This window comes from Scardinius erythrophthalmus, assembly GCF_964197995.2.
Source record: "Scardinius erythrophthalmus genome assembly, chromosome: 1".
Taxonomy (NCBI): Eukaryota; Metazoa; Chordata; class Actinopteri; order Cypriniformes; family Leuciscidae; genus Scardinius; species Scardinius erythrophthalmus.
The window spans coordinates 57,154,370-57,174,145 of NC_138221.1; the positions used below are offsets into that span (position 1 = coordinate 57,154,370).

Here is a 19,776-nt window from a genome sequence, read left to right on the forward strand (position 1 = left end):
TTCTATTCATCAGTTGCTGATTAGATGGAGGCAGATCTGAATCTGTTGCGTTGAAGCTTGAAATCGATTGTAAGAAAGGGGTGGCGTTTAAATGGACTTAAAGTTATGACTGATTAACATTACAAGGTCAGTTTTTTTTTTTTTTGTTAAAGTGAAAATCATTTAGAAAATCAATAAGGTGAATTTTTATTTCATGCCAACTTTGGGGGCCTTAGTGGTTAGTTCACACTTGAAGTATAACTTTGCAGATTTTCAACTCACTTTGTATTGTTACAATGTCGGTAGTATGTAAATGAACAATGTCTACACGTTCTCCGTGTTATCTAGACAGAGAAATTCACGTTTATATGTCAGCAAAAGTTGGACTTTTGAAAGCTCCAGGATTTTTGTGAAAACCACAGATTATACTTTGCATTTTTGTATCCCCACCCCGTACTTATTATACTCTTTAAACAGCATTATGGTAAACATGGAACACTATGGCAGCAGCTTTCTTATCTGTCCTCAACAGCGTCACAAACACTGAGGTTTTTCAGATTTTCTTTGTAAGATTCTCTCCATCTTTAAGATTTTTTGCAGCCTTTAGCCGCTGCCTACAACACGCTGGATCCTTCACTGGAAACCAAAAGTAACTAATTCCCACTAAATGTTTACTCTTTGAATTCTTGCACTCGGGAACAATACAGATCAACACCACTATGACTAAAAGTTTGCTAACAAGTATTTCCTTCTAAAGCAAGGCAGTATTTGACTGGTCAAGCTTATCCATAGCAGACTGGTGGGAGTGGCCTTGGATGGCAACATTCCCAGTGCATTATGGGTGTTGAAGTTTTCCTACCTATTTGGCAAAAGGGAAGGCAACAGCCTTTTTTCTTTGTTTTCTTTGGTTCCCAAGTTTGAATAAAAAAGGCCATTTTGCCAGTGGTGAAGAACTCCTTTAATGCTGTGAAGGGGATCCTAGTAGTCAATTCGTACTGTATGCTGTAAGGGGTCAACTAGTGGTCAGCTTCCACTGTATGCACCAAACCCTCTGGTGTTCCTTTGATCGGGTCGTGGGTCAACCAGCCTGATGCTCTGTAAGCCATAGTAAGTACAAGGCCCCAGTCCATAATTCAACCTACATCCACATAAATATTTCTCCCCTTTGTTCTATCTGACGTGTGTATTGCATCTCCTGTGTTTTGCTGATCACAGCATCAGGGCTGCCTGAGGACTCCTGTCTATTGTGGATACTTCAACAGGTTACTCATAAAAACCTTGAGCTGGCTGAGTGTTGCTCAGCATTTGAGCAGAAGCTAGAACTGTGTTTAATTATGGACCGATAAATAGCTTTTTTAGATCAGTGGCCATTTGTTATAGCCACTGCTTTGGGCTTCCTGCAAGCTCTCATTCTTTGAGTATGACATGAGCAAAGAGTGGTGGATAAAATTCAGATTTTCTTTCACCAGGTACGTAATTTCATCACTGGACCGCTCCCATGCAGGCTTCTACAGATGCATTGTCAGGAACAGGGTGGGAGCTCTGATGCAGAGGAGTTCACAACTCCAGGTCGCCTGTAAGTTTCACATCCTAATAAAATACTTAATGATGCAGGCACATTGGCAAAATTTAGCTTGAAGAGCAAAAAGGTTATTGTCTGTTGCATGAAACACTGGTCATAGAAGTCACTTTCAAACCAAGCAGCTTTCTGTTGGCCAACATGGTCAACATGGCCAACTCTCACGTATAATTCCTGATCATGTGGATCCCAAAAATTCGCTGTTCAACAGTAAATGTGACCGCACCTACAGGCAAGTGGTGATGATTTGAGGCACCTTTAGTGCAAACAGTGTGGAATGATTAACGTACCATAATGTAATGCTTTTGGGTTTTGGATTCCAAGAAAAATTTGATTGACACTTTTGTTGCTTCCTGCACCATTCAGCTTTAATTTAGAACAGACAAATTAGCATATAGAAAAGCTGATAATAGAAACGTGTCACAAGTTAGGACTAAGTGTTACCAAGTGGAATCACAATCCCTATCACAAGATTGGTGCTTTGTGTTTTCTGTCAAATGACTCACAATGTACCTGTTCTTGTTTTGTCCTCTCACTTTCCTTTTTCTTCTTTTGCTCCGCCTCTCTTTGTTTCTCAGACATGGAAGGCTTTGTGGAGGGTGAACGGTCTCAGGTGGTGTCCCAAGGGGATGCGGCATTGATATTCCCACCACAAATCCACAGCTTCCCGCGGCCCGGGATCACTTGGTTTAGAGACGGACGCAAGATCCCCCCCAGCAGCCGCATGTAATCTTCTTTTCATTTGCTCAGAGTCAACTTAATGGCCCCCGTTCTCACAGAAGGGCTTTTATACCTTACAGAAAAAGAGTGCAATGCTACTGTATAATTACTCCAAAACTTCCAGAAACACTCCAGGAGTATTTATTGCAAGAACCCTCATTGGAAAAAACTGCTATAATAAGAACCCATGTTGACTTTAGACTAAACATGATTGAAGGCTAGAGAGGAAGCCGGCAACACGGGAGCCAATTAGACAAAGTGGACAAAAGGCCTTTATTGATGACCTTGGATGACTGACAGAATTTGTGCCCTGCGTGTTTGCATATGTGTGCACAGTCCGTGTTAGAAAGGTCTCGGTAATCGCCTGAGATCAATTTACCTCATCGGCCAGCAGGAGACTTGAAAAAAACAGCTGGCATGTTTGATGATCTATAATTCATGCTGATCGTCCGGCATGTCACATGTGACGTGAGGGCTTTAGACACTTAGGATTGTGTTCCCCCACCCCACCGCACTGACTGGAGAACATTCAGACACGGTTTTTCAGCTGGAGTATATGAGGAATCCCCAATGAGACGCTGAGCGTTGAGGCAGGGGTTATATAAACATCTGAGGCTCCAGCGGCGCTGCTCAGACCTTCATTTTGTCTTGTTCTCTCTCTGTGTCTCTCAAGCGGCAGTAATGGTCCTATATGATGGTGAGAGGGCCTGACAGCATACGATTTGTTTGCCGCTTGTTTGTTGCTCCTTCGATGCATTGATATTCCACGGCGCGTTTGATTTGGACTCTGTGAGAGCCCTCACTCTAATTGTGCCGGAGTCGGTTTAATCTGGGCTGATCAGGCCTGTGCTGACAGATACACAGGCTCTAATCTCACTGCACTCCAAGTGTCGACTCTCATTTAACCACACACACTCACGCATGACCTGCATTTTAGCTCCAGCAATCCTAAAACACTTATCCACTCGAGTCGTCAATGCAAATAGCATTACCATCGCAGTCTATTGGACGTGAACTGTTTTGCTCAACACCCTTGTGTGTTTGAGTCGTTTACACACACGTTTGCCGGTTGCAGTTGTGCTTTATGGTTTTGTGACTACTTTTCTCTCTCGAACGTCTTAGAGCCCTTACTCTGGACAACACCCTTGTCATCCTCTCCGCCGTAGCCCCAGATGCGGGCCGGTACTACGCCCAGGCCGTCAACGACAAGAATGGAGAGAACAAGACCAGCCAGCCCGTCCTCCTGAATGTAGAAAGTGAGTTCTGAATAAAGAATCTATGCAAGTTTTGTGATGTCCAGTCCAGGAGTCTTCAAAAAAAAATCAGCCAATAGGGAAAGGATTTCCAATTTTTTTGTCAGCTGAACCCCTTACCTAAATGTTTATTTTGCATATTCATGGCTCTCAGATGTCGGTTAATGCTCACATGACATAGAGGTAAACAAATAACATGTTTGAATATTGGTTGATATAATTTCTTTAAGACGTGTTTACTTTGAAAAAGGTTGACCTCTGGTTTCTGCTTTTTCCTCTTTTATTGATACAAATAGTTGAGAGAGAACAGAAAATGTTAAAGAATAGGTTTTAAAAGATGCGAGCTGGACTCAAATTGGCTACATAAGCACCACTTCACAATTTGTTGGAGCGTTTACACTAACTGCTTGACAATCTTAATTGTTTGCAAATGAGTTTTTCAATTGATGTGTTCATAAGTAAACATCTCCATCGCCCCCTAGTGGCTGTGCATGACACCTAATGCAGTGCACATATTGGTTCAGACTCCAGCTTTTCATGGATCAATATTCCCCAACTCGCTGCACTGTAGATTGCGAGTATGTGGCGTGTGGTGGAGCTTTGTATGATAGTTGTGGTCCTGCAGTGCCACAATGACAGGGTGATTAATCACCCTCATAAAAAACAGCCCCTCTCTTTAATAGACCCCACAAAAACAGATTTATGAAACAGACAGGCAGACCATAAAGACCCTCTGTGAGACCATGGCCTACTGTAACTCTTATCCAGGGGTCTACGTATGGAAAGGGAAGCAAATAAAGGGTAATCAGATCAAGGCGGAAGAGAAGAGAGATCACTGATTGAGGGCAGAGAATCAATGGACAGCTAAAGGTTTCCAGAAGCTGACAAATGATTGCGTGGCATTTAATCATGTCGACAGCGTCTCTCAATCAAGACCCATTCTGCAGCACGGCACATTAGTGAAGGTATTACAGTGCACTTACAAGAGGAGAGGATGCAGAAGATTACATATATAATAGTAAGCACATAATGGAGAGGGCTGTGCAGAGACGAACAAGTGCTCTGAACTTCAAGTTTTTTGCTTTATGTCTGCTTTCTTTCTTTACCTCCTTCTCCACTCTTGCTTTCTTTCTCTCTTTCTCGCTCTCTTCTAAGAAGAAAATTTTATAGCTCACAGATTGCTTGTTCAAGTGGTTTCTCTGGTTTTAGATTTCATGGGCACCCAAATGGCTCCAGTGGGGTCAAGCAGAGGCCATCCACTGGATGATCACACACTTTCACTGAGAAGATCACTCTTTTACAGACAACATACTGTAAAATTGTTGAGCGGTACAATTCATGTTAATTGTATAGCTCACGTAATTTGGGCTTGGAAGTATCTGGATGAGAAATGATCATGAGTTCATTTTGAAATCTCTTGCTTGGTTAAACTTTTTTGATATCGTTCTGAAAGTCTAGAGGAGACACATGGGAGATTATTAAGGTGTTATTCCTATACAGCATAAACAGAATAAAGCAAATGTCTCTCTTTATTCACCATTTAAATTCACTTTGAAATGCTTTTGGTAATGCATTTTACTTCTATAATTTCACATTTTGATGGCAATAACATGATATTTAAACCGAAAGAAATGAAGGTTGGGGCTTCATTGGCAATTGATTATGAAAAGATATTCTTTGAAGTAACATACACCGGTAAATCATCATGATAAAGATGGTGAACAGGTTCATTTCATGTTGACTTTAACTGAGCACTTTCATTGACACTGTCAATGCAACTGTACACTATCATTCAAAAGTTTAGCGTCCGATTTTGTGCAGTTTTGCTAGAGGTTTTTATCCTCACCAAAGTTGCATTTACTTGATCAAAAATACAGTAAAACAGTAATATTGTGAAATTGTATTACCATTTTAAATATTTGAATGTACTTGATGGCAAAGCTGAATATCCCAGTCTTCAGTGTCACATAATCCTTCAGAAATCATTCTAATATGCTGATTCATTTTTTTCATGGTTCTTTAAATGTGAAAAAAGTTCAAAAGAACAGCGTTTATTGGAAATATTTGAATCTTTTGTAACATTATTACTGTCACTTTTGATAAGTTAAATGCATCCTTGCTGAATAAAAGTATTGATTTCTTTAAACAAATCTTACTGACCCCAAACGGCAGTGTATATACACATCTTTCTATTAGTTTCCATTAAATATTCAGTCTTCGAGCAGTCTAGAAGGCTGATTTACATCCTGAGTCATATCTTGCACCATTTCTTACAGCAAGCCAAACCAATTTAGGATAAACTCTTGAGATCTCATTTGTGATTTTCCTGCCTATATGCTTCTGCTTCACTTTAGACATTGGCGGCCCAGCAGACCCCATCGCTCCCTCTATTATAATCCCGCCGAAGAACACCAGTGTGATGGTTGGCACGTTTGAAGTCACACTGGAGTGTGTGGCCAATGCAAGGTGTGTGTGTGTGTGTGTGTGTGTGTGTGTGTGTGTGTGTGTGTGTGTGTGTGTGTGTGTGTGTGTGTGTGTGTGTGCACGAGCACTCAAAATGACCTCTATCAAACTATTAAAACTCAATTCTGTTTATTTGTTTCCTTCGGGCCGCTCCTATATCTCATTCCCCGCTTGTGTTTATCCGCATTTCTCTCTCGCTTTACCTCCAGGCCTCTCATTAAGCTCAGCATTACATGGCGGAAAAATGGAGTGCTGGTAAACCGAGGCCTCCGGGACTTTGGCCGCCGTCTGACCATCAGTGGACCGTTGGTCAGTGACAGCGGCTACTATGAATGCGAAGCCTCCCTCCGAAGCAGTAGCGCCCCCTCTGTCAGCGCCGGAGCATATCTGCACGTGATGGGTAATTCCTCCTTCCTGTCAAACGTTACGTCGGAGTTGTGTTTAAAATGTGCCTTGTACAGAAAGTATTCATCCCCTTTGCATCATTTTCTTCTTTTTAATCTTCAAAAATGCCAACACAGGAACATGCAAAAACAATCTTTCATTTCTCCAAGATAAAAGACTCGTTTCTGAAAGTATTCATCTCTTATGGTAAATACTAGCCCTCTTGCAGCAATTACAGCCTTGAGTATGTCTCCTCGAGACTTGCACATTTACTTTGTTTCATTTCTGCTCATTTACTATGGAAATATGCTCCAACTCTTCCAAATTAAAAGGGGTGCCTGTGGATTGCAATTTTCAAGGCGTACACCAGATTTCACTTGGATTCAAAGTCAAAGTTCTTGTTGGGTCATTGCTAAATATTTGCCTTTTTTAAGTCCTTTCCTGCTGTGTGCTTTGGGTCGTTGTCCTTAAAATACATCTTTGAACAAAATCTAGATCCTAGAACTAAGAGAAGTTCTGCTTTTACTGAAATGCATGATGTTAAGAATAGTATCATCATGGTGTTGGACCAAAAGAGAGCGCTTTTCTTTTAAGCCTCACATAGCTCAACTTTAGGCACAAGGCGTTCCTCTAAAAAGGTTTTTAAGGTTTTCTCACCTAGATTTGAGCAAACTCTAGGTGAATCTTGGCATTGGCCTTCCTCCAGGAAGGCCTTCCTTCCTCTTTCCTGTCTGGGTTGTGCTGTGTCTATTGCCTTTTGTTATGATGGGCTTCGCGGTGCTCCAAGGAATATTCTAAGCTTGTCAGTCTTTTTTTTATAAACTTGTCCAGGTGTTTTCCACACAGTAACTTCCAGTTTTACAAATGTCTTTTGGATCTTTAAAGTCATTGCTGTTTGCAATTTTCCACAGAAGCATGAATAAGTAATGTGTTAGTTCTGTGGTGAAGTTTTTGTTAATGTCCAAGTTTTTTATCAATCAATCAATCAATCAACAAATCAACAAATCAATCAATCAATCAATCAATCAATCAATCAATCAATCAATCAATCAATCAATCAATCAATCAATCAATCAATCAATCAATCAATCAATCAATAAATCAATAAATCAATCAATCAATCAATCAATCAATCAACATTGTTTATAGAGCGCTGTAGGAATTACGTAAATTTGTCGGCTAACACCAGTGTTGCCAAGACAGCTGTTTTTTTTTAAAATTAGCCCAATTCCCAAGGAATTGGGCTAATTTTAAGTTGTTGCCGTGGGTTGATTTATTTATTTTCCCGCAGGTTGATTCCAAATGTTTGGCTAACATTCTCAGTCAGTTATGAAAACATTATTTCTGAATCTTTTCTGAACATTCAAAGCGTCACTTTTTTTTTAATGTTTATAAGAATGTTACTTTTGAAAGTTCTCTGAACATTCTGAAACAATTAGTAACATTTAAAAATGTTAGATGAAAATCCAACGAAAACATTTCAGAAAAAAGAATGTATAAATAACTAATCAGTAACTATTGTTTTTCATACCTCCCAGAGGACTACTAAGAACTACCATAAACAGGTTCATAATTAACATGAATAATGCATAATGTATAATTAATTCTATGTATTACCAAATCCTTCAGAAGGAATGACTAATTATTTAGCAATTTTAGAGGGTTTTTGTACGGTTTAGAAATTGGTAAATGTAACAAGTCATTATAGTGATCTTCACTTTAGAAAACTGATCCAAAAGCCTACAATGACTTCAGTCATTACTAGAGAGTTATCATGTTTTTCACTTTAGAATTAATTATACATTATGCATTATTCATGTTCATTATGAACCTGTATGTAGCTCTGGGAGGTATGAAAAAAACAGTAGTTATTGATTAACTAATAGTGAACTACATCATTCAACTGAGCGCCATTACTTACTAATTCATTAATCAGAGTTTCTTGTTAGTTAAAAGCAGTTACTATAATGTTAGTAATGCGTTGCTCATTTGTTCCTGTTTAGTTATTCATTAACGACAGAACAGTATTACCTAAACCCTAAACCATATATATATATATATAGGTTGTTAAAAAGGTGGTGGGTGTTATAGAGAATTACTTCTACAGCAATGGTAAAAACACATCAACAACTGTATGATTTTCAGTCTGGTCAAGTATTGTCACGACTGACTCAAATGAACTCTCTGCAGAACATCCTCAGTTTGTGAAGGAGCCCGACAGACACATAACTGCTGAGATGGAGAAGGTGGTAGACATCCCATGCCAAGCTCGTGGTGAGTTTGTGCGTCTGTCCATGTGTGTGCGTGAGCGTGTGGATGTGTTAGATAACACTCCTCTTCCTATGCCCCTGCAGGTGTTCCTCAACCAGATATAGTGTGGTATAAGGATGCTGTACCCATAAGCCCCGTGAAGACACCTCGTTACAGAGTCCTGGTGGGCGGCAGTCTGCAGATAAACGGACTGCTCCCGGACGACACCGGAATGTTCCAGTGTTTCGCTCGCAACTTAGCGGGAGAGATCCAGACGAACACGTACCTTGCTGTCACCAGTACGTCAAAGCACCATCTGGGCCTGTCAATAACTCTTGTCTTCATTTATTACACTTCTCCCCTACATTCATCTTCTTCCTTATCTGCTGTCAGATGTGTCATTTTATAAAGTCTGTGACTTATCAGCAGCTTTTACTTGCAGAAAGAATGAAAGATTAAAAAGAGTGATTATTCCAAGTTTAAGAGGGATAAGGATCCTAAGAATAATGGATTTTCCATGTGCACTGGACAGGTCTTTATTGTGTCCACCATTTATTTAATGCTTAATAGACAGCTTAAAAAAAGATATCTTTGATTTGGTCAAGTTAGGGAAGTTAGGGAGCAATGGCTCTTATATTTTTGGATTTAGATCTGGTGTGTGTGTGTGTGTGTGTGTGTGTGTGTGTGTGTGTGTGTGTGGTTTAAGGTTATGAATAGGGGATAGAATGTACAGTTCTGCTCATAATTTAGCACAATATGCAAGAAGGTAATAATATTAAAAATCCCCCTGTGGTGAAAATCTCATTTTTAATGTTGACCATATGTCTATGTGGTGTTTTTAATATGCTTTAAGACAAACCATGTGTAAGTCAACACCATTGCTGAGTATATATATAAAAAAAAAACTAAGACAGTCTCAAAAACGCAGTTTGAAATCACTTGATGTCACAAACTACCTTGTAGCCAATCAGGTCAACGTGTGAGTGGGCTTTAGCATATCATTAACTGTTGCGATGCAAGAGAAGCCAGGTTGTCCTGGTATATTTAGCTGTTGATATGAAAAATCGTGTACATTTAGCAATATAGCGGGTGAATTATGATGTATTTAACGATGCTATTATAAACCATATGTCTTCCACTGACGTTCTGAGTTGTTCAAAGTGTTTCTAAGAAGGCAGTTGTCTGACTCGGAGATGGTGAACATAGTTTGTGTGACATTAGCAACACATTATTAGCTGTTTGATAACGTAGTCAAGGGAAAGGCTAATCATATTAATTACTGTTATGTATCTGACGTTGTAGAGAGCGATACATAAAACGCATTACCATTCTGATTCATAATTCACTCTTCCACTTCTTCTTTTGAATATATTCTTCATATTCATATACTAAATGAAGCGAGGTTGTAGAGTTACATTCAAGCTATTTTAAGGCATGAATAATTTTTTTTAATGTTTAAATGTTAAAAAACATTTTGTGTTATTTTTTTTTATATTTATTTATATTTATATATTTATTTTACTGTCCTGAATAAGCTGTTTCACATAATAGATATTATAGTCCTCTAGACAAAATATTAACTGAATTTACACAAATTAACCAGTTCAAAAGTTCACGCTGAATCTTAATATTGAATACTGTTACCTGGATGATTAATGACTGTTCTTGTATAATGACAGTGGCTGTATGATTTTGAGATTCTGAGGACATTTGAGGGACTTATAGACAATTAGGTGAAGGTGAAAACATTCATGGTGCTTAAGATGCTTTTTTTTTATTTTTTTTTATTTAGTACTGCCCTTTAAAAGCTAAATGAGATACTCACATGTCCAATTCAATCATCCAATTAAAAAAGTTTCAACTCATCGGCTCCTATTTCAAAGGGTGTGTAAACTTATGAGCAGAATCGTAAATCCATCTGTGTTTACTATACTTAATAAACCAAGCAAAGTTGCTACTGTGTATCAGTGGATGTTACAGAGCACATCATGAGAAAGGAACATGGCCTAGAAGAAAGCATTAATGCCTAATGTAATGAACTTTGAAGTTGTTGTTTTTTTACACTTGTTAAATAGAGACAGTATATGTCCAGGATGAAAGTAAAACTGGACTGGAGCAAACATGGATGGATTGGATCGAATCGGCAGCAGAATATGTTTCCAGATCATTCCGTAACAGTTTAATTTTGTCTACAACGACAATAAATCCAGAAGTCGCCTGCAATTAGGAACCAGCCAACAGTCCTCGCAAAGAAAATTGCTTTTATAAACATACTAATGTCTTCAGGGATATCTAAAAATACAGAAGGGTCTGTTAGGTTTAGATGTAGAAGTTGAGTTGGAAAATAGTATTAGCTCAGTAAGACAACAATAGAAGTCAATGGAAAGTCCCCAGTGTGTGTGTTTGGGTGAATATGTGCATATTTGTCTTACCAGCCTCTCTCTCTGCTGCAGGTATCGCCCCAAACATCACGGCCGGCCCATCTGACAGCGCCGTGATTGATGGCATGTCTATCATTTTACACTGTGAGACCTCAGGGGCCCCGCGACCCGCAATCACATGGCAGAAAGGTCAGTCTCCAATCAGTCATCTCTCTCAGAGAAAGATACCCATCAGTGTCTCGTACTTTCGGACATCAATGTTTCTATGGAAGCTTAGGGATGTCGGCTAAATCAAGAGTCCAATCAACGTTGTTCTGATGAGCTGGGGACCATCTTGTCGGTTTGATCGTCATTTTCATTTCTCTCTCTCTCTCTATCTCCCTTGTGTTTCGCCATCCCTCCGTCTTTGCACAGCTGAGCGGGTTCTGGCAAGCGGCTCTGTGCAGTTGCCGCGTTTCACTTTGCTGGAGTCTGGCAGTCTTCTGATCAGCCCCTCTCACCTGTCTGATGCCGGATCCTACACCTGCATGGCCAGTAACTCCCGTGGGATTGACGAAGCCTCGTCCGATCTGGTGGTGTGGGGTGAGTGTATGGCTCGTCGTCTCACGCAGAGTGACTAGAAATGACTGAAATGTCATGTGTTAACCATCAAGTACATTACAAAGTAATAACATAATTTCCTTCAACTTGAACTAACCTTGATTTGTCATAGCATTCGTCATATTATTGGATATTTTAAGACCTTGACGCACAGTCATGAGGGTCTGCAGTTTTATGTTTTTTATGGGTTTTATTTTGTGCTTTGTTAGGTTGTGGTGTGTTTTGTTGTTTTTTGTTTTGTTTTGTTGTTTTGTGGTGTTTTTTTTGCTTTGTTTTGTTGTATTTTTTGTTTTGTTTGGTGTTGTTTTTTGTTTTGTTTGTTCGTTTTGTTATATTTTGTGTTGTTTTTTGTTTCGTGTTGTTTTGTTTTGTTTCTAAGTGCTGATTTCGCCACATCATTTTTATGATCGCACCACATGAGTTTTTTTTTTGTTTGGTTTTTGTTTTTATTTTGTTTTTTGTTTTGTTGTTTTGTGCCATCTTTTTTTGTTTTTGTTTTTGTTGTTTTATTTTGTGTGTTTTGTTTTGTTTTGTTTCTGCATGTTGATTTCACCACATAATTTTGATGATCGCACCACATGACTTTGAGTTGGCTGACTTTTTAAAATATTTATAAGCAATATAGGTTGCTTATAATAGGTTACAATATAGGTTGCCCCCCCACCCCCGACAAACCCCACACACCCCACACACCAATTAACTTTGCTTGCGGGTGTCGCTGTTGGACAGTGTTACTTAAGAAAATCAAGTGATTAACTTCAAATTTTTGTATATTTTCGTTGTTTTATTTTTGTAATATGGATTACTTTCTCATCATCTTTTTTGAGGAGGCACTGCCTCCCTTGCTTCCTCAAAGGAAACACCCCAAATATACTTCTTTTACACAAGGGATGGTTGTTACAGAAATTGGAGGTTGAAATCAATGTGATCGATCACGGTACTACACTGTGATTTGTGTGTGCAGCTCGAACGCGAATCACTAATCCACCTCAGGACCAGAGTGTGATCAAGGGCACCAAAGCAGCCATGACCTGCGGGGTGACCCATGACCCCAGCGTTACAATCAGGTACAACCTATCCATATCTTTGACAACTCTCTCTCTCTCTCTCTCTCTCTCTCTCTCTCTCTCTCTCTCTCTCTCTCTCTCTCTCTCTCTCTCTCTCTCTCTCTCTCTCTCTCTCTCTCTCTCTCTCTCTCTCTCTCTCTCTCTCTCTCTGCCTTATCTAACACTCCATCTTTGATCAACACTCGCTTGTTCCTTCACTTCCTGTCCTGTGTGTTTATTACATTCAGTCTCATAAGACTTGATTTAACTGTCACCTGCTGGGCTGTTGTTATTCATTTGATCAGGGAAAATGGATGAAATGTAAACAAAGCAATAACTTAGATGGAGACTTTAATTAAACGCAAGACAGATGAGATTAAATGGGGAAACGATGTGGCTGCAATTAAGAAGTGTTGATGTGTATGTGTGAGAGCATATGTGTGCAGGCCAATGTGCTGTTGTGTGTGTATATATGTGTGTGTGTTCTTTAAGTTTTTCCATGGATTGTTGCTGTGAACAAGAAGTAAATAGACCTCCGTTGTTGACAGGCACATCTGGGAAAAAGGTGGAACGGCTATTGATGTGAAGTCGAGTCCCCGCTTGCGTCTAGACTCCAACGGCACCCTGCATATATCTCAGACCTGGTCGGGGGACATTGGGACCTACACCTGTAAGGTCACCTCTGTGGGAGGCAACGATTCTCGCAGCGCTCACCTGAGAGTCAGGTACACGTCAAAGAGACTGACACCTAGCCAGTTGCCCACTCTCTGTGTGCTTCGCATTATCGATTCACATTCAGCTACCGATTTTCACTGCCTATTGGACATTGTTTTGGATTTTATCTGTGAGCTTTGTTTTCCTTTTGGGATTTAAAGAACTGAGGCAATAGGTTGTTGGGAATGCACAATGAATAGTAAACAATACATCCAAAATTCTCTCCTTTACTCTTTCCTCTTTTTTATCAATGTTTCATTGTTTCAAGTACAGAAGTGCATTGTGTTTTATCTGCTTGATAAATAATGGTGCACTGGCAAAGCAGTTGAGGCAACATTTATGTAAACAAGAGAGGCAACGTTTATTATAAAAACTCTATTTATCTCTCACTCAACATCAGTTTGGTTTGCTTTATTGACATGACAAACAATTGTGCATTTGTGTTGTCAAATCGTTTGCAGATTAGCAAAATAGCAGAAAAATAACCTCTTTTTCTGCTTTTTTTGCTAATCTGCAAACGATTTGTGTACTCATGAGTGTAAACAGTACAAAAACAGTTTATCATGTATGCTACCATTAAAAGTTTGGGGTCAGTCATTTTTTTTAAGAAATTAATACATTTATTCAGCAAGGATGCATTAAAATTGATCAAAAGTGACAGTAAGGACATTTATAATGTAACAAAATATTTCTATTTCGAATAAATTCTGTTCTTTTGAACTTATTTCTGTTGAACATAATTAACAGCATAAAGGTTTTCAACGCTGATAATAATGAGACATTTTTCTTGAGGAACAAGAATGATTTCTGAAGGATCATGTGACATTGAAGACTGGAATAATGATGCTGAAAATTCAGCTTTGATCACAGCGAATACATCTCATTTTAAAACATATTCAAATAGAAAAGGTTATTTTAAATTGTTATAATATTTCACAATTCTACAGTTTACTGTAATGGCCTTGGTGAGCATAAGAGACTTCTTTCTAAAACATCTTACCGACCCCACAATTTTGAATGGTAGTGTATATTTTGAACAGAAAGGAAATGCAGTGTAAAATGTGTGAATGATTAATGATCACTTTTTGTTACTTTGGCCTCGCTCTCTCTCTCTCTCTCTGCAGGCAGTTGCCTCACGCTCCAGAGAACCTCATCGCCACCCTCAGCAGCTCTGAGAGAAGAACCATCAACCTGACCTGGGCCCAGGCCTTTGACGGGAACAGCCCGCTCATCCGTTACACCCTGGAGGTGTCAGAGAACAGTGAGTTTTCTGGCCTGCTCAATTTTTGTCATCACTCTTCACTCATCATTCAGCTCCAGAGTCCACTCTCAATGTCTCTGTTGGTGACAGACGCACCATGGACCGTCCTCTTGGCCAACATCGATCCAGAAGCCTCCAGCGTGATCGTGGGAGGGCTCATCCCGGCACGCTCCTACCAGTTCCGCCTGTGTGCCGTCAACGATGTGGGGAAGGGCCAGTTCAGCAGGGAGACGGCAAGGTGAGTGCGGCAGTCAAAAAGCCAGAAACTGTAGCTCACCTTTTCTGTTATCACAGGTAAGCCTGAAGCTTAGGACATCATACTGTGAGATTTAATGGTAACAAAATGATTGTTTTTTACACATATTCAAGGAACAAAGTTTTAACGAAGCAAGATTTTTGACTATAGCATGAGGTTTAGTCTTTATTACAACTTATTCAGGTCAAGGACTCCCCACTTCCACAGAAAGAGACTGACATGAAAAGCGAACAGTCACAGTTCATTTTTAATTACGTGCTGTTTGAGAGCCAAGTTTTTTTTGTTGTTTTTTTTGAGGCAGATGGGAAGAATTCAATTAAAAAAACCTAATACATTTTAGTTCAACTTAATGCATTTGTTTAAATGTAGCTAAAATCAATTGTGTGCAATCACTTACCATACATTTTTTTATTAAATTCAATTAATCATTTTTTTTTTTCAGTGTACAAATAGATTTGATGCCACTGGTGATCCTCATTGCTCAGACAGGTTGCTAAGAAAACTGTTGTTCCCTTACTTCCAGAAGTGAATATCAGCCAATCAGATTGAAGATAGTGATTTTACAGTACAACGCTTTCCATCAGACGGTCTGTTATCAGGGTTTCCTGGGGTGTCCTAAGGACTAGCTCAGACATGTCCGCAAGAATCGGACTTAAGCTAGAAGCTAGCCTTAAAAACCCTGGTAAAAGCTGGAAGAGAAATTTCTTCTCGCAGACCCTCGTGAGGAGGCAGTGCATTATTCAGCTGAATCTCAGCCTGCAGTGCTATGAGAAATGGAACTGTACACTGAGAGACTTTAACAGCTTTTGTACAACCGCTCTCAACTCTGTCTACTACCGCATTACAAAGAGCGCCGAGCGCCTTCAAACGTGCTCCGATCCCATAGGAACGCATGTGACGTCTGAGACGCACACACATAACATCCTGACTCAAAGATGCCCCAAAAACCGAGAAAATGCCAAACAACATTTCTGCTTGAATTCAATGTTTTAGCATTAATATTCGTATCTGGTTGTGTCTTAAGGGATCCTGCTAAGAAAGAAGCAGTCGTACACAGATATTTGATTCTTGTAATCTGATACATTTGGAGTTTCTTCGGATCAGCTGGAGAGTGAAGTGTGTATGCTTCATTACAGCTGGAGGGAGACTGATTGAAAATGGAAAATGGAAAAAGTCAAGCTCAAATCAATGTTTGAGGATGAGATCTGAAGGCTTGTGGGAAGTAAACATTCTTTGCCCGTCTGCAACTTCCTGCGCATGCACAGCTGTGGCAAATCAATAATCTGCTGCCCAGGATACCAAAGTCCTCGACAGACTTACAAAAAACAAACTGGGAAAATATTAGGGGAAAAAAAAAATGTGTAGCTGATGCAATACCACGTCAAGAGCTAACATTCCTGGGGGCGAACATGCATAACACACTATTATGAGGATGCCATATTGTTCTCGAACACAGTGGTCAAAGTGGTGAACTTCGTGGAGGTTTCATCATTTGACACCTAATTTATAATTTAGCATATGAAAAACAAATGGTCAAGGTTTGGCTGATTAGCATTGCTGGTAGATGCTGTAACTCTGCAGGCTAATTTAAAATTAGCATTTTATCTGGATTAAATATTTTTTCTCTGTCTGCTAACTTTGATGGGACTGTGTGTGTTCTTGTGGTGCCATTAGCCAATCAGCATCATCATGCCGTTGTTTTCCTGCTAGCATTCAAAATCTCACCAAGGCTGCATTTATTGATAAAAAAAATACAGTAAAAACAGTAATATTGTGAAATAGTATTACAAATTAAAATAACTGTTTTCTATTTGAATATGTTTTAAAATGTAATTTATTCCTGTAATGGTAAAGCTGTATTATCAGCATCATTACTCCAGTCTTCCGTCACACGATTCTTCAGAAATCATTCTAATATGATGATTTGATGCTCAAGAAACATTTCTTATCATTATCAATGTTGAAAATGATCAATATCCATGTTTCAATTGTGCTGCTTAATATTTTTGTGGAAACTGTGATCATTTTTTTTTCCAGGATTCTTTGATGAATAAAAAGTTCAAAAGGACAGCATTTATTTGAAAAATAATCTTTTGAATATTATAAATGTCTTACTGTCACTTTTAAACAATTTTAATGCATCCTTTATCAGCTGAATAAAAATATTTATTTAAAAAAAAACTTACCGACCTCAAACATTTCAATGGTACTGTACATATTTGCACATTTACATAATTTTGATTCATCCTCCTAGTTCAGATATTTGTTCAGATTCATTCACTGATTCGTTCAAATTACATATTTATTTTGAATTGATTTGAACTGAACTCCCTTGAACATAGACGGCAGATTTTAAAATCATTATCTGAGCAAGCAGCTGCTATTGAGATGAATGAGAATGCTAAACAGGTATTATAAACCTCCCTGATTCTGACAAACGCACCACAAACTCACGAACTTATGCAACAAAAAAAAAAAAATTACCATCCGTTCATTCCCACAGACTCTGAGCTCATCTCACACCAGATCTATTCTCTCAACTAACAACTTCCACTCATTTTGCAACTTGCAGATCAGAAGACATTCTTCTGTCAGCGCGTTCAGACTGGGGGAACCCGCAGAGGTGGGGGTGACATAACAGCACTGCGCCGCTCAAGGATCCGCGCTTATTTCTTTGATCCTAAAACACTGCGCTTTATCTCAGCCACAGAACTGCAACTCTCACGCAGGAGATATCAAGATGTCAAGTTAAATAGATTTAAGAGGAGTCTTGCTGGATTTTTTGTTCTCTGTGTCATTAGCCAATTTTGGTTGTGGCGTCTTTGATCATCTCACGTCAAGTGAAAGCATGTATCTCGAGGGCCACTGCTCGAAATGCAGCCAGCGCTCAGACGGCTTCTGAGATCAAAGTCCTTAATCGGTATTCACCGGCAACCGGTGCATTACAATGACACACAGACAGGATATATGTGGTCAATGGGCCGTATTTTAACGATCTAAGCGCATGGTCTAAAGTACACGGCGCGTCCGAATCCACTTCTGAAAGTTTAATGACGGGAAAAATGGTCGGCGCACCCGGCGCATGGACTAAAAGGGTTGTCCCTATTCTCTTAATGAGTAATTGGGTGTGTTTTGGGCGTAACGTGCAATAAACCAATCAGAGGCTCATCTCCCTTTCCCTTTAAAAGCAAGTTGATAAAAGCAAAAGATAACTGTGTCGGGCTGAAACTAACAAAAAACACTTGCGCCGCACCTGGCGCCGCATTGCGCCGGGTGTATGATAGGGCCCATTGTCATAAATGTGTTTATATCTGAGCTATGAATATTGTAGATCTGTTTTTTGCACAATAACTTTCCTTAGTTTTTCTCAAAATCATACAACCTTGCTTATTTTCAGGTTAAAATAGTAATTACACAAAAAAATAAACTCACATTTTCAATGAGGTCTGAGACAGCTTGAACTTGCTGCATGTAATATTAATCTTCCAGTGATTCCTCTCTCTCTCTCTCCATCTTTCTTTTAAATTATATATTTTGTATTTTTGCCTCTGTATTCGATGGTACACTAAATCAAGGAAGTAATTGGGTGGATAGCGAGGTAACCGACTCAACCCTGTGTCACATAGCCATTCCACTTTCTCTTTTAATCTCTTTTTTGGTTCTTTCTCCCAATTCCCTGTTTTTAGAGTACCATTACCGGAGGAGCCCCCAAGCGCCCCTCCTCAGACAGTGATAGCCAGTGGCCGAACCAACCAGTCCATCATGATCCAGTGGCAGCCGCCCCCTGAGAGCCACCAAAACGGGCCGCTTCAAGGCTACATCATCAGGTGAGAGATCTCTGGGACTTTCCTTTATACAATCAAGCATCTAGAGTAGGTCGGGTCTAGCCTGGTTCAAGTCCCATTGGAACCCTACTCAGTGAGAGCTCCTTTATTTGAGTCTCAGAAGTCATAGGACAGATGCTTTTTCCATGTCTCTTACTATTCCCACCATGCCGCTCAGGTACTGTCTGTCTGGATTACCGGTGGACTGTCAGATGAAGAACATCACTAACCCAGACCAAACAAATCTTCTGCTGGAGGACCTCATCATTTGGACCAACTACGAGATTGAGGTGGCCGCTTATAACGGGGCAGGCCAGGGCGTCTACAGCCCCAAAGTCACGGAATGGACCCTACAAGGCGGTGAGGACCTTGAGGGTATTTTATAATCAACATAGTGTGGATTTAACGCGTACCAGATGTGGGCCAGATCTGGGCCGATACTATGTTGCTGTCTGGGTTTGGCGCAAGATTTACTAAACAGGGCAAATTGCCGTGAGAGCGCAATCCCAAACACAGACGCAGCCAGATCATTTCCATAATGACCAACACAATCTACAAAGAGCAATGCAAATTAGCATCTGGTTTAAGACGTGCTTTTTTTGGGCGGTAAATAATAGCGCAAACACTAGTAAATTGACGAGCGCAAACCTTAGTAATTTAAATACTCTCCTCCCATAAATTTTGCGTCTGAAAAGGAAACTCATACAAATGCATATGCAATAAGGTCAACCGTAAAAAAAATTTTGAGCACTTTTCAGCACTAATTTTCCATTGTGTGTCTTTGGTAAACCCTGACAGTAATTTTTAATGCCGAAAGAGGGTTTGCATTGGCGCAAATGATTAGTAAATTTGGCCCTAAATGCCTAATTTGCTATTAGATGTTTTTAGATTTAATGTTTCTCATAAATTAAAGACAATTATTAATTGGTCATCTGTTCTTATAGTAGCAGGGTTGAAAAGTTAAGCGTAACAAATGCCATCACTATACTGTACGTTTTGTGTAAAAATTGAGAAAATGGAATAAGATTATGATTATTCCTGTCTTGCTAATGAATGAAAAATATGA

General features: G+C 39.5%; 1 protein-coding gene across 1 annotated transcript in view; it reads left to right on the forward strand.

The window, feature by feature from the left end:
- The window catches only part of sdk2a (sidekick cell adhesion molecule 2a), a 56,417-nt gene that overhangs the window by 3,355 nt on the left and 33,286 nt on the right, over positions 1-19,776 (forward strand). The window contains exons 2-16 of the mRNA XM_081363966.1: positions 1,449-1,555; positions 2,137-2,284; positions 3,401-3,534; positions 5,886-5,997; positions 6,204-6,394; positions 8,569-8,652; positions 8,733-8,927; positions 11,082-11,198; positions 11,424-11,591; positions 12,574-12,676; positions 13,204-13,380; positions 14,494-14,630; positions 14,721-14,868; positions 18,573-18,713; positions 18,889-19,070. Of these exons, the coding sequence (XP_081220092.1) occupies positions 1,449-1,555; positions 2,137-2,284; positions 3,401-3,534; positions 5,886-5,997; positions 6,204-6,394; positions 8,569-8,652; positions 8,733-8,927; positions 11,082-11,198; positions 11,424-11,591; positions 12,574-12,676; positions 13,204-13,380; positions 14,494-14,630; positions 14,721-14,868; positions 18,573-18,713; positions 18,889-19,070 (2,144 nt within the window). The remainder of the gene's footprint in view (positions 1-1,448; positions 1,556-2,136; positions 2,285-3,400; positions 3,535-5,885; positions 5,998-6,203; positions 6,395-8,568; positions 8,653-8,732; positions 8,928-11,081; positions 11,199-11,423; positions 11,592-12,573; positions 12,677-13,203; positions 13,381-14,493; positions 14,631-14,720; positions 14,869-18,572; positions 18,714-18,888; positions 19,071-19,776) is intronic.